General features: G+C 50.4%; 1 protein-coding gene across 2 annotated transcripts in view; it reads left to right on the forward strand.

The window, feature by feature from the left end:
- IQSEC2 (IQ motif and Sec7 domain ArfGEF 2) overlaps positions 1–13362 on the forward strand; it is a 175592-nt gene extending 162230 nt beyond the window's left edge. The window contains exons 11-15 of one of the 2 annotated variants that reach the window (XM_044443782.1): positions 751–850; positions 5757–5918; positions 6205–6378; positions 7499–7548; positions 9185–13362. In XM_044443782.1, coding sequence (XP_044299717.1) covers positions 751–850; positions 5757–5918; positions 6205–6378; positions 7499–7548; positions 9185–9196 — 498 coding nt within the window. In that variant the 3' untranslated portion in view covers positions 9197–13362. Of the gene's footprint in view, positions 1–750; positions 851–5756; positions 5919–6204; positions 6379–7498; positions 8105–9184 lie in introns of those variants that run through there. The other variant, XM_044443781.1, reaches the window with a different exon arrangement.
- Positions 13363–13873: the final 511 nt, after the last annotated feature.

Here is a 13873-nt window from a genome sequence, read left to right on the forward strand (position 1 = left end):
AGACAATAATTTAAATGACCTGGACTGGATTTGAGAAACAGAAGGAGGAGTGACATGATAACTGGGAAGGTCACATCCAGGGCCAGTGTCAAGGTTGGCATGGCTGGCACTTGCCAAGTGCTAGCAGCTCAACAGGGGTCCACTGACACGGCCCCCTGAGCGTTGCTGCTGCTCTTGAACTAGGCAGCCTGCTTCTTCTCCTGCCTCTTGCTCTGGCCTGGAGAATGGCAGTAGTGCTGAGGAAGAGAAGCAGCTGCTCCCGCAAGCCCCCTGGCTCTCTGCTTGCCCAGCAAGCCAGTGGTAGCGGTGATGAGGAGGAACATGAGCAGCTGGTGACCATTGTGGTGAGTCAAGTCACTGAGGGAGGGGGGCCCTGTCTTAGGGGCTAGCAGTGACCAGTGTGAGAAGGAAAGCAGTCAACTGGCCATTCCATGTAGGCTTTTGCTGCATTCTATGTAGGCTTTTGCTGGTCATTCCATGTAGGCTTTTGCAACCAAGCTCCTGTTCTAGTGCAGGAATGTATGACTCTACCATCCGTTGTTTTCATGCAATCCTTTGACCTAAGCACAAGGACAGACATGGTCTCGATGTGTCACTGAGGCTGGCCAAGCTCAGTAAAGTAGACTTGCCCAGCTGCTCAGGTGGTGCAACCCTCTGGGCACTCTGCTTAGGTCTGGGAGTGAAAGCACAGCAGTGAACTCATGGTTCTGTCTCCTCTGCATTGATCCTCAACAACATTGTATTGTTTAGGTGACAAAAATATTTCAGAAGAAGAAGATCCTTGTGACGTACAGTTTCCGCCAGAGCTTCCCTCTTGTCGAGATGCAGTTGCAGCTCTTTCAAAATTCCTGTGAGTATCCTCCACTGCAGAGGTAGCCACCCGTCTGGAGGTTGCCTTTTCCCTGGGTTAGGCTCAGTCATTAGTCTATGATTCCCAGTCAGACACCCTTGAGAACCTTTGGGCTACAGCTCCCAGCATTCTTGACTGTTGGCCTTGTTGGCTGGGGCTGATGGGAGCTGAAGTGCAAATAAATCCGAAGACTGCCAGCTTGGGGAAGGCTGCAGTATCAATTGCCAAAATTAGTGCCCACACTCTTGTAACTATGACAGAGGTCCATTTGGTTTTCTCTCAACTCCCCTTCTTCTTCTGCATTGACTTGCCTTGATTGTATGCCTCTCTGCTCTGCTGTGTCTCCTATCCATCTCCCCCACGTGCTGACCTTCTTTGTGGTCTCTGTGCGTAACACATATGGAGCTGCCCCTGCATGGAGCCTTGATTCGGGAAACTTTGATAGCTGAGAAGTTTTGGTGGGAACCCCTCCCCACTCCCCTCTCACTTACCATTAGTGGGTTTCTGCCTAATTCCCCAGTTCCCCTTCAACCACCCCTTGTGGTTGTCTTGTTGGGAACATGGTCCTTTCTCATCAGAAAAGCCCTTTCTCAGATGAAACGTATCTTTTCTATCCTTACTTGTTTCTTACTATTTTTCTTGTACCTCTTCTTTTATTTTAGCAGCTTTTGATCACTCTTTGGTCTCTGTGGCATATGGCCTCAAGAGTGCCCTTTTGGAAACTTCCATCTGTGCATGGTCATTCCCTCTGCTTACTCTGCTTGGGAGGGGGTCATCTCATAGGCTCTTTCCACACTTTCAGGCCTTTCCTAAACAGGCCAGAAGAAACAGGCTGGACAGAAAGGTTTTCTCTGGAAGCAGCAGAAACCCTGTGCCACCATGTGGAGCCTTATACTAGCCAGTCCGCTGTCTTCTCCTCCTTCCAATCCATCATTTCCTGGTATCAGCTGTTCTTATGGCAGCAGACTGGGTCCCTCAGTAATTCTCTCCCAGAAGACAGGTGCGACTTGGCAAGGCTTGGAGGCCTTCCAGTTGCCCAAACAACTGTTGTATGTGTCCAGACAGCAGGTGCCCTGTGATGTCAAGGCTATGATGGGGGGCGTGGCTCTGTGCAGGCATGCCTGGTTCCAATCCGCTGGTTTGACCCAAGAGGCTAAATGAAGGACTAAGGACCCCAATTGATAGAGGGCGGTTCTTTAAATTTAAACGGATGAGGCCATGGACTCCAGGCAGAAAGCAGGAACCACGGCCAGAAAAATGAGGATCAGCCACTCTTTAGTGGCTCCTGCTCAGTACCAATGATGGTCTCAAGGCCCCAGTTTTCCCCAGACTCTACACCAGCATGAGCAACATTTCCACTGACATGTAGGAAGCAGTACTTCCCCTCCAGGTGTCATTCCAATATTAAGAGCAGAAACCAGGCCTCCAAGCAATGCCATTGATTCCCACCTTCTTTTCCACCTTTGCCTGTCAATCTATATTGGAACCACACCAGCTTTGTCACTTTCAGCCTGACCCACAATTGCAACAGATTCTTGTTCAGTAGGGCTGTTGAATCGGACTCCATGTCCTCCCCCCTTTCTGGGTATTGTTACCCATTCCTTCTCCTGCTCTTCAGGCAGAGATAAGCTCCTTACTAAGGTTCCCATCTCCAAGGTCTACTCAGTGTAGGTAGTCTTATTTTATGATCCCAAAAAAGCTGTGTATGCCTTTTTCTGCACCAGTGGCTTACAGGTATACCCTTACCTGAGCCATGTACTCCTAGCAGCACAGTCAAGAACCCATTTGTCTGGTGCCTTTGCATTCATGTTGAGACTGCTGCATGGCCTTGGACTTTACACGAGTGTGGGAAGGTCTTGTATGAACCCCATTCAGACTATTCAGTTTGTCAGGGAGATACTGGACTACATTTCAGGCCAAACCTACTTCCCTCAAAGTTGGCTGCAAACCCTACAGGACTTGGTAAGCAGCACACAGTGGGTTCCTTGGGTCTTGGTTTTTACCACACGGCTCCTTCTTGGTCTTATGGCTGCATCTGTGGCATCAGTCCCCTTCTCCCATGTAAGAATGAGGGTCCTGAAGAACTGGTTTCTTTTGCTTCCGCCTCCACAATACAACCCCAGGCAAACCAATCTTTGCATTACTTTATGGAATCATTGCTACATTGGTGAACATGCTGTAGTACTTTGGTAAAAAGGACCTTCTTCCACCAGCCGCATCAACCCAGGTAATCGCTATGAATGTTTTTCTTTGAGGCTGGGGTGCTCATTGCAATGATCTGGAAATCCCGAGCCTCTTGAAACGCATATGCACATCAATATTCTGGAGCTACTGGCAGTACAAAAAATTCTCTGTGCTTTCAAGTTTGAGATAGCCAACCACTGTATCCAGATCATTATGGGCTTTGCAATGGTAGAGAGGCACACACCCATCACAACTCCTCTGCCTAGTGCTGTCCTTCTGAAATTGGGTCATTTGGTGTCATGCAGCACATTAGCAATACACATTGGCAGTGCTGGCAATGAAGTCTTGCAGTTGACTTCTGCCAAACATGTCAGATACCCCATGAATGGGAGCAGGATCCCAAAATGCTCAGCCTGAGCTCTTCTGTGCATGAGGCACACCTTGTCCAGACCATTTCACCACCCTAGAGAACATGGCCTGCCAACTGTGATAAGTCAGGCAGGGAACAGAGAGGACTTCTTAGGGGATGCCTTCATGCTCTGCTGGTCAGGCAGCCGGTTATACATCTTCCCACCACTCCCACCAATACTGAGGGTCCCGGCAAAACCATAGGAAGATGCCACAGATTGCATCCTAATCACCTCAAGCTAAGCCTGGTTTGCACCATTCCTGTACTCAATGAAGAGAAAATCCCTCCCACTTCCTCTGATACCAACCCTGCTCACTCAGAATGGAGGTAAAATCCAACATCTGGTCTTCAAACTTGAGATACCCAAGGGACCTTTTGTAATGTGAAAACGCAGTGCAGGACCCATTAATAAATATATCTCAGGTAATATATTGTATTTGAACAAAATGTTACAATTCATGTCATAATAATACATTTCATACAAGGTAAGCAGAAACTATTTATAAATCCATTAAAAATCCCATTTTTTACTTAGTAACAAAATAATACATCTACCGAATACATACTAAATATTAGTATAACATTGCTAATATGAAAACGTATACATCATTTTAAAGACTTGGATGCACTTCTTTTTTGCCACAATCAAAATTTTATGTTACCAATTACAGTTTCAAATACATTTCTGGTTCTACATCCATTTTATTCCTGTATTAAGCCTATGTGATAGTTGTTCCTTGAAACCACTTTGGCTTCAAAATGAATTAATCTGCTTTTAAAAGTGTGTGTGTGAAGGCTCTGAATTAAAACGAACAAAGACCTTATCTTGCCAGACTCCTCTTTTAAATGAAACAAAAAAATGAAGACCTTCCATTTTCACTGTAATAGGCATAAACCGTGGGTGGTTCTCATGGAACTTTGAGATTCTGGGGAACACCTTTTGAATACCACAGATCTAGACCTGCAGATGCTTGGGAGACTCCAGTAACCAGACCAGTGCTGACATCTGAGCCTGCAGTTCTGGCAATCCTGGATGCAGCAAGAAAGCCAACTACTAGGGCCTCCAGTGACAGGAAATGGCCATCTTTCTTTTTCTTTATTCAGTCAGAGCAACTCAACCCTCATACCTGCCTCATTCATCAATATCTCCAACATTTCTGTCTACTGTTTTTCAGAAAGGCCTAAACATTTCTTCTAAGTTTATTTAGCTGCCATTTCACCTTTTTATATTCCAGTGGGAAATTCCTGCCTTCTCATATCTGACAGTTAAACTCCTTCTGTGCAGAGTACATGTCATTGCCCCAGTGAAAGAACTCATCAAACACTGGAGCCTTTCTGATGTCTTGAAGGCACCTGCTGGGAAGCCTTTTTGCTCATGGCTATGGCAGACCTTTGCTTGCTGTCCTGGAAAGTAGCCTTCTTTGTTGCTATCACGCTGACATGCTGGACTAGCAAACTTGCTACACCTTGGGTTGACTCTCCTTGCCTTATCGTTCAGACAAGGATATACTTTGGCAGACATTTCCGTATCATTCAGAACATGGTATTCTTTCTTCCCTTTGCCTACCAAACCACTGGGAGCTATCATGCCTGTCCTTCATCTTAGAAGGGAGTTTTCCTTTTATAAGGCAAGGTCAGGGCCAATCAGGAAGATGCCTTTCATTTTCTTCCACTACACGGGGAAAAGCAAGGGACTCCCAGTATCTTCCCAGTGTCTATCATCTTGGGTGGTGCAGACTCATTCCACACACATCAGTTGCCTCTTGGCTCAGGACATCTTGACTATGGAATTATGTCAAGCTGCTATCTGGTCCAAGCCATGCATATTGATTAAATATTAAGTATTATTGCTAGGACATTAGAGCCAGAGCTCCTTTGACTGAGCAGTGCTCTCCTCTATACAGGAACACTGACCCACATCCAGTAAGTCAGCACGCTAATGACCCATATGTGTGATGCACCAAGATCATGACAGACAGAGCTTCTTTCCTGTAATGGTAGTTCTTTGAGTGGCCCTCTGTGAGTGGCCATTTACGCAACCCACCCACCATCCTTACTTTGGTGTTTCTCAATACCATTGCTTTCTCTTGACTCTGAGGCCACAATGTCTGTCCCAATGAAACTGAGGGAATAGGTGCTAATCTCCTAATGATAAATGGAGGGATGGATCCCCATCAAAACTTCTTAGCTATGAAAGTTTTCCAAATTGAAGTGCACAGGTGCAGAGGCCATATGCGAATGAAGATGACCACTCAAAGAACTAGTTACAGAATGGGCCTCCACTCACCCAGTATCTGACTCTCTTCCACCCAGATTACCAGTTTGGGATTAAGCTGCTCTCAGCTGTTCCTGGTGGGGAGAGGAAAGTCCTGATCATCTTCAATGCCCCCAGCCTGCAGGATCGGTTGCGCTTCACCAGTGACCTGCGGGAATCCATTGCAGAGGTGCAAGAGATGGAGAAATACCGTGTGGAATGTAAGTGAGATCAGTAGTTCTAATCCTCATTGCTGTGGATATATAAATGAGTGTTGGAAAGCTCAGCAATAAGCTGGAAACCACTCTGAAAGCCTCCAGTGACTAGAATGTTCATGCCCCAGAACTACACATTCCAGCATTTTAGAACAAATTTTGAAAATGTCTTTTGATCATTATTATTTCCAAGCATAGCATTGGTGGAACCATGTGGCCTTTCCTTGTAAGTTTGGGCCAAGAGACACCATACAGAAGGTCCCTAAATGTCCATCTCTTCTTCCCCCTACAGCGGAGCTAGAGAAGCAGAAAGGGGTGATGCGCCCCAATGCTTCCCCTTCCTCTGGGCCTAAGGATACTGTGAATGGGACCTTGACTCGCAGCAGCCTGGAGGATGCCTACACTGTGGGTGAAGGGCTGAAAAGAAGTGCCCTCAGCAGTTCCCTCCGTGACCTCTCTGATGCTGGTGAGGGGCTGGGGGTCTGGACTTTGGGTTCTTTCCATGGCTCCAGAAGGAGAGCACCTGGTAGGCCCAGGGCTGGGACGAAGATCAGGAAAGGACCTGAATCTCTCGATTGGTGCTGATAAGAATTTTAACGGGCATGCTGCCAAATCTGCCAGAAAGTTTCAGCCTGGCCAGTTTGGGGAGTCTTTTGCCAGACTAGGCCTGGCAGTTTCCAGTGTGGGATTTAACAGATGATTTCACTGACACCACAGTGTGCAAAACACCCTCTGCATGCACCTGAGCTCTGAGCTCCCTTTTCTGGATTCCAAAATGGAAACCAGTTTAAATGGAGCTTTTCCCCATTTATACATTACAGGTTGTGATTACTTGGTTTGAATGCCATTAGGAAAAAGTGAAGTTTTTTAAAAAAGGAAGGTGTGGGCAGAACCTGCCCCGACTTCCTAGGTTTCTATTTGCAGGGAGAATTTGCATTCATAGATGGAGCACCTACTGCCTACCTTTAAGAGCAGGAACAATGTGGCCTAGTTTAAAAAAAAAAACAAAAACTGCTGTGCTGAAACGTAGTGTGCCTCTAGTTTCACTCCAAAAGTTGGTCCTTCTCTAGAATGTAATGATTGTGGCTTTTTCTATTCACTGAATGAGAACTCCTTGTCTGGCTAATGGCCCCTTGTTACTAAAGACTATGACCCCACCCCCTGGATTTGGATTGCAAGCACAGATGCAGGGGCTGCTATTTGCTGGTGGATGGATGGATCTCTTCCTCTCATTTTATGGTGCCAACTTCTGTGATGTGGGAAAGCAACACAAAGTGTGTTCTGACTCTCAGAAGGGAAGGGGTAGGAAACTGCAGACTGCAACTCAGACTAGTGAATGGTGACAAACGAGGCTGTTTTGCATGGGTATTTAACACAATGTCTGCACTGCATCAGACTGAAGTTGAACAGGAGCGAGACACTCCCTCTATTTTCCCTCTGTCTTCTCCTAACTCTGCCTTTGCTCTGTTGCTCTGCTTAATGGGATTGTAGGGAAGGTCCCCTTTGCCCCTCCCCCAGTTGGGAATGTTGGCTAAAAAGGGAGAATGGGTGGCATTCAGGTCTCGCTAACCCCTGCTCTGTTGCAGGCAAGCGGGGCCGCCGTAACAGCGTGGGATCCCTGGACAGCACCATTGAAGTAAGTGGGCTGAAGGAAAGGGAGACAGATTTGGGTGTGGGGGATGGAGAGATGCAGACGGGATTCCCTCATCCCTGGGATTCCCTCATCCCTTCCCGCTTTCCGCCTTGCAGTCACTCTGTGCTTCTCTCTCTTCTTTTGTGTCGACCTCGACCCCCAGCAGTGAGACACCGCAAAGGCCTTGGAAGGGCGGGAGAGCTGGTCGCCCTTCCTAGCATGCAGAACTTTTAGCTGAGGCTGGCCCTCCTTCAGAGGCAGAAACTGCAGTCCTCCCTGAGCCAAAACCAGGGGAAGGCCGAACGCCATAGGCACGGGGGGTCATCGAAGCCGATTGTCTAATTCCCCATCTTTTCTCTGTCTCTCTCTTTCCGTTCCCTTTTTCTTTCTTTCTCTCCCCCTCCCCCACCCCGCCTTAGGGGTCTATTATTAGTAGCCCACGTCCCCACCAGCGAGTGCCGCCACCGCCTCCCCCGGAGGAGTACAAGCCGCAGCCTCGGCCCCCCTCAAACTCGTCCTCCTTCTTGGGCAGCCTCTTTGGCAGCAAGCGTGGCAAGGGCCCCTTCCAGACCCCGCCCAGCCAAGCCTCCGCCTCCTCCTCCTCGGCGTCTTCGTCGCACCACCACCTGCCCCAGCACCACCCGCACCACAGCCACCCGCCCCTTCCCGACGGCGGCCAGTCCAAGCTGCAGGCCCTGCACGCCCAGTACTGCCACGGTCCCGCCGCGCCGCCGCCGCCGCCCTACCCACAGCAGCCGCCGCCGCCGCCACAGCCGGCCCCGCCGCCGCCGCCGCTGGCCCTGCCGGCCAACCCCTTGCCGCCCCAGGTCCAGCGCTACCACCACTCCCAGCAGCCCCCGCTCTCGGCCCCTCCGCAGAAGCAGGCCGTCCCGGCCTTCCCCACGCCGCAGCCGCACCACCACTACACCCTGGGCCGGCCCAGCCAGCAGAAGCGCGCGCTGCAGATGGCCGCCGCCCAGCACGCGCCCTTCCCGCACGGGCGCCAGCCCACCTCGCCCCTCCCACTCTACAGCCCCGCCCCGCAGCACGCGCTGGCCCACACCTACCCGCAGCAGCTGCACCAGCCCGGCGGCGGGCAGCACACCCTGCACCGGCAGCAGCCCCCCAAGCACTTTATCTTCAGCCATCACCCCGCCCAGCTCCTGCAGCGCGCCCCGCCCCCGCCCGGCGTGGGGCCGTACCCCGGGCACCACGGCCACGCTCCGCCGCAGCACCACGGCCAGGCCCCGATGCCCCCTCCCCACTCCCCCATTCCGCCCCACCCTTCTTACCCGCCTCTCCCCCCTCCATCGCCCCACACGCCCCTCAGTCCCCACTCACCCGCCGCCCCTACTTCCCCAATCCCCCAGCACATCCCCATGCACCAGGGGGGCCCTCAAGCCATGCCTCCCCAAGGGCCCCCGAACCCCAAGCCGAAGCCAGTCAACAGAATCAGCACTGTCGTGTGAGGAGGGCCACCCTACGGGGTGATGGATATAAATATATAAATAACAGCTCGGAGCCTCCCCCTCCCAGCAGAGGTGGTGGTGGGGCGTGGGGGAGGTCCGGAAGGTGTCTAGACTTTATGGCCATTCCCTTTCCTCCTCCCCACTCCACACCCCGTCCCTCTTTTTCCTAGGATCAGAGCTGAGAGAGGGCATTCCATGGAGCCTCGGAAAGGAAGAAACCTGGACCTGCAACGCCGCTCGTGGCTTGAGGGTGGTGCCAGCTTCACCCATGGGCCTTGCTGCTAGGGGTTCCACACCTCTCTTTCTCTTTCCTGCTGGCCACCTCCTCCTCGTCTTCCTCCTCCTTTTCTTCCTCCCCGCTCCTTTCTGATTAGAAAGTGGGGTGTCTGCAGACAGTGTGGTAAACTTTGCAGAGATGGGCATTGCTACATAAAGGAACCAGGTGCACAGGAGGGCAAAACTATTTTCTGGAATTCCCCACTTTGACTTTTCTCAATACTTGCTGTGAGGAGGAGAGAGTCTGGTGCAGCTGCATAGCCCTTATCCCTGCCTTCCACAACCTGACTGCACATCTGGAGGGCATCAGGTTGGGGAAGGTCACACTAGGCAGACCTAGTATACACCATGAGCAGAGGAGTTCCAAGTTTCCCCAAAAGGGCATCTTTGGCAGTGACAAAATAGCACTGGCTGTATGTAGGGATGCATTCAGTTCTGAGGATTTGCTCTCCTGGCCCAGTCTGACATCAGTCCAGGGACAAGTTAACCCCATTCGTCTACTGTTTGGATGAAACAAGGTATCGTAGGTCATGTGGGGGCAGCCAGGCATTTGGTGGATTTTGCACCTCCACACCTCCATGTATTTGTACTCTCTCCCCACAAACACCAGCGAAAACAAGACTCCTGGGGAGAGGACAGCACTGCTTTTTCTCTCGGGTTCAGTCTGTGCCTACCCTCCTGCACCAAGCCAAGGGTCTTGCCTCTGGAGCTGTTCTTCCCAGGGGGCTGCCAGCATGCCCTTGCCCTGGTGGCCACTGATCAGACCTGCCCAAAGAGTGTCATTTTTTGCTGGGAGGGATGACCAAAGGAGAGCCTCTTTTAAAAACAAAACCCAAAATGATAACTTTAGCTTTTTTAAGTATTCTAATTCATAAAAGCATTATCTGGCCATAGCCAGATACTCGAGTAGCCCACAACTGGGGAAGATACTCATAATAGAGAAGCGACTGAAACTGGATTCGAGACCAGCCTTGCCCAACCTGCTCTCCTTCCAGATGTGAACTGGCACCTGCTGCCTAGCCAGCTGTATCCAACAGCTTTTGTGGGCAAGCTGGGCAAGGCCAGTTGAGCCTCGCAGTGCCACTTGTGGCCTGAAGGTGGTGCCGGTTTCACACCTGGCTTTGATGCCAGGAAGGGCTTTCTTGCCATAATGAACTCTCAAATTGAAGCAGATTGCCCAAGTTCCAGTTCACACAGCTAGTAGCAGCCTGGGATTCATTGCTCCATGGCTGTTTTTAAGCCATTCTGTGATACGTCTGGGAACGAGGGAGATGGGGCTGGCTCATCAGTCCACGGCATGTGGAGCAGCCCTGCAGTGCCCCCCCCCCCCGCACATGATTGCAGGATCAGTCTGGTTACTGGAGAAGCTGTGCTTTCCCCACTCCCAATCATTATTAACTGGCCCTTCGACACAGCTAGACCAGTCATACCAGTTTCTCAACACCATGTGTAATTAGAAATAATTTCAAAGGAAGTCAGGTTGTTTTGTTGGCTGTACACATTTGGTAATGCTGCATGTAGGACACAGTTAATGCAACAGAAAGGGGAAGGTGGCAAGCAGGGGAAGGCTTAAGTCTCCCCCACTCCTGTGCATGGCAGCCTTCCTCCCTCCCGCATCATAGCTGATCACAAACAGCAGTGTTGAGCAGAGCCCAAACTTGGCTTCCTCGCAGGTCTGGTGGCTGTTTGGCAATGTCAGGGTGTCACAGCACACTGCCAGGCTGCTTCTGGTGTCAGCTGTGCAGCTGGGACTGCTGTGTCTGCTGCCTGTGTGCTCCTGTTCATACCTGCATTGCTTCCCTAAGACCAAGGAGTGGTTTCCTGCAGGCAGGGCATCTGCAGGCAGATCCCTCACTTTGTAGCAACAAGGCAGCTTGCACATGCACACTCTGAGTTTTGTGGCCCTGTGAATGCACATGCAACATCTGGGCAGGTTGCGTCATCAGGGCCTCTTCAGCATCTGGCCATATTTCCTCCCCCCTGCCTCCACATGGGCCACCAACATTCCTCCAGTGTATTTTCTTGTAAACTTTTTGCTCATGACAGTGTATTTTCTTGTAAACTTGAAAATGCTTCCACTGCTCTGCACCGAAGACACCCTGTCTGTTGACTGGCCCATTAGGAAGCAAAAGCAGCCACCTGTCCCCCATGGGGGGTGGGGGGTGGAGGTAGGTTCAGGCGTCTGGGGTGCTCCCTGCCCTTTTGAGGAAGAGAGGAGGAGGCTCTCCTTTTTAATTTGCACAGGATTTGTGAGTTTATGCTGTTTACATTAAAGGATGGAAAGAGACGAGGTGTGGGAGATACGTGAGGAAGAGGCAGGTCTTGTATTTTTTGGGAAATCCAGACATGGGGGAGGGCACCTGTCTTGCCCACTCAGTTCTTATTCATAAAGGGCTATTCTTACTCCCTTCCCCTCCCCACCCCTGCTGAGGGGTTTGCACTGAATACATTTTAAAGGGGGGGTTTGATATTCCCTGGCCTGTATGATTCCCCTCTCCATTCAATTAGGGATGGGGGAGAAATAGGAGTGGCGGGTGGGATAGGATGATCTCCTCTCATCCAAATTGCTCTTTCATCCTCAGTGTCTCTCCCTCTCCCTGGTGACCAAGGAAAGGCAACAAAGCCCCCTCCCACTGGTTCCTTGGGAGCTTAGATGCACTTTAACCCCCCACTCCCTGCTTCCTTTGTTTCTGGGAAAAATGGGATCTAGTTTCTCCTGTTCCAAAGCCAAGCCTGTGAGGCCCACCCGAGCCTACCTTCCCCCTCAGCCTTCCTTCCCTGACTGCTACCTTCCCCCCCCCCACCCTCTTGTCTAGTAGGCTTAGAGACAAGAGATTTTGTTAGCTACAGCTTTGGGCAAAGGGCAATGGAGAGTGGCGTAAGGTTGCCAGATCTTGTGTTTTTTTTTTTTTAAAGGAAAGGTAGTCTGAGTGAGCAGTGCCTGTTTGTGTATTTTTAAAGAGATGCTGCGGATTTTGGATGAAAGAAAGTATTTTCATGTTTAACTGAATGTTCAAATGCTGTTTCCCAAACTTATGGTGAAGGAAACAGCCTGCTTTTCCTGAATCAAAATGAGAGGCCATTCAGAACAGTGGCACATGCCAAAACACTGCGGCTGGCTGCTCCAGAAAGTGGTTTCCCTTTGGGTGTTTCTGCTTTAGAGTGTAGAGATCAGAATGGCCTGGCTTCTGATGTGGCAAAAGCAGATTTGCAAAAACTTGGATGATTTTAATTATTTTAAGCCAGCCTTCCATACCCTGAGATGTTGGGCTATAACTCCTATCCTCAGCCAGCCTAGTTACCATGCAAGTTATAGTCCAATGCCTCTGGAGGGCTTGAAGATTGAGAAGACTGTTTTAAGATAGGTTTCTTACAGTGCACTGGACAATGGTGCCAGTGTGGCTCAGCAACCAGGTTCAGGAAAGACTGCTCAGAGGAGAGCAGGCTGCATGAGAGGCAGATTCCAGGCCTCTCATGACTTGGGGCTGGGTGGGAAGTGCACAAGAGGACCAGTTAGTGGAGGGATGGAGGTGGTGCTTGGATTCACTGATGTGCAGCCCACAGTCACCATTCTGTGCTCCCCTTTTTTTGGCCACACCACCACTAACTGATCACACCCCAGAGACTTGAGGGAAGGCAGGTGTTGGCTTCAGCTTTGCTGCAGCGGCTCCCACTTGCACCCTGCAATGTCCTGGGCTTCTTCCCTCTTCCCTTCATAGCCCTTGTCAGGTCTTCCCACCCTGTGCCCCACCCCCGAGCATGCACTTTGTCCCTACCCTGCACTGCATTTCCTGTGTTGGGTTTGTTGCTGTACAGAGATTCCTATGTATATACTATATATTATAAATATCAGCCTCTAGAGGGAGGGGGTGACCCCAGCCCATGCATTTTCAGCAGCATGGGCCTCTACCCCTGCCCCTTCCCCCAGAGCTCATGGTTGGAAGATTCCAAACTGTATTTTTCGGTTCCTTTCCTTCACCCATCCACACCCCCTCCCCTCTGGCCCACTTTGTACATAAGAAACTGTATATTTGATGCTTCATAAATTGACCAAATGTCCTTGCTGTGTGAAGGAAGAGTGTCTTGTGTGTTATTTGCCAACATTAGTGGTTATTTGGCAGGGGGGATGGGGAGTGTGTGGAGGGCTGGGAAATGCAGTCCTCCAGCAGAATTGTTTAGCTTTCAGTACTGCAGCCCAGGGCTCCTTGGAGGTGGGAAGTCACCTGCTTCCACTGTAGGAGAGGTACTTGCATAACTGACTACTCCCCTCGATGTTGATCAGTTGTCAATCTTTGTACATAGAAAATTAACATGCCAGGGAGAAGGCTAAACTCTTATTCCTGAAGTGCTCTTAAGGACAAGGTATCTTTTGTGTGGAACACTGAGCTTGCTGCACCTGGTGCCTGGGATGGCAAAGCCCAGATGGGCAACACCATGAAAAATAAAAAGGCATAATAACCAACCTTCCATGGCTGCTGAAATGGCACCACTACTTTTTGAATAATTCTGCCTTTACTCCTGGTTTTGTATTTCACAGCCATCATTATTTCTTCCCTTGCCAGTCTTTTCACTGGTAGCAGGAA

The sequence above is a fragment of the Varanus komodoensis genome, unplaced genomic scaffold (genome assembly GCF_004798865.1).
Source record: "Varanus komodoensis strain SLA01 unplaced genomic scaffold, ASM479886v1 scaffold42, whole genome shotgun sequence".
Classification (NCBI taxonomy): domain Eukaryota; kingdom Metazoa; phylum Chordata; class Lepidosauria; order Squamata; family Varanidae; genus Varanus; species Varanus komodoensis.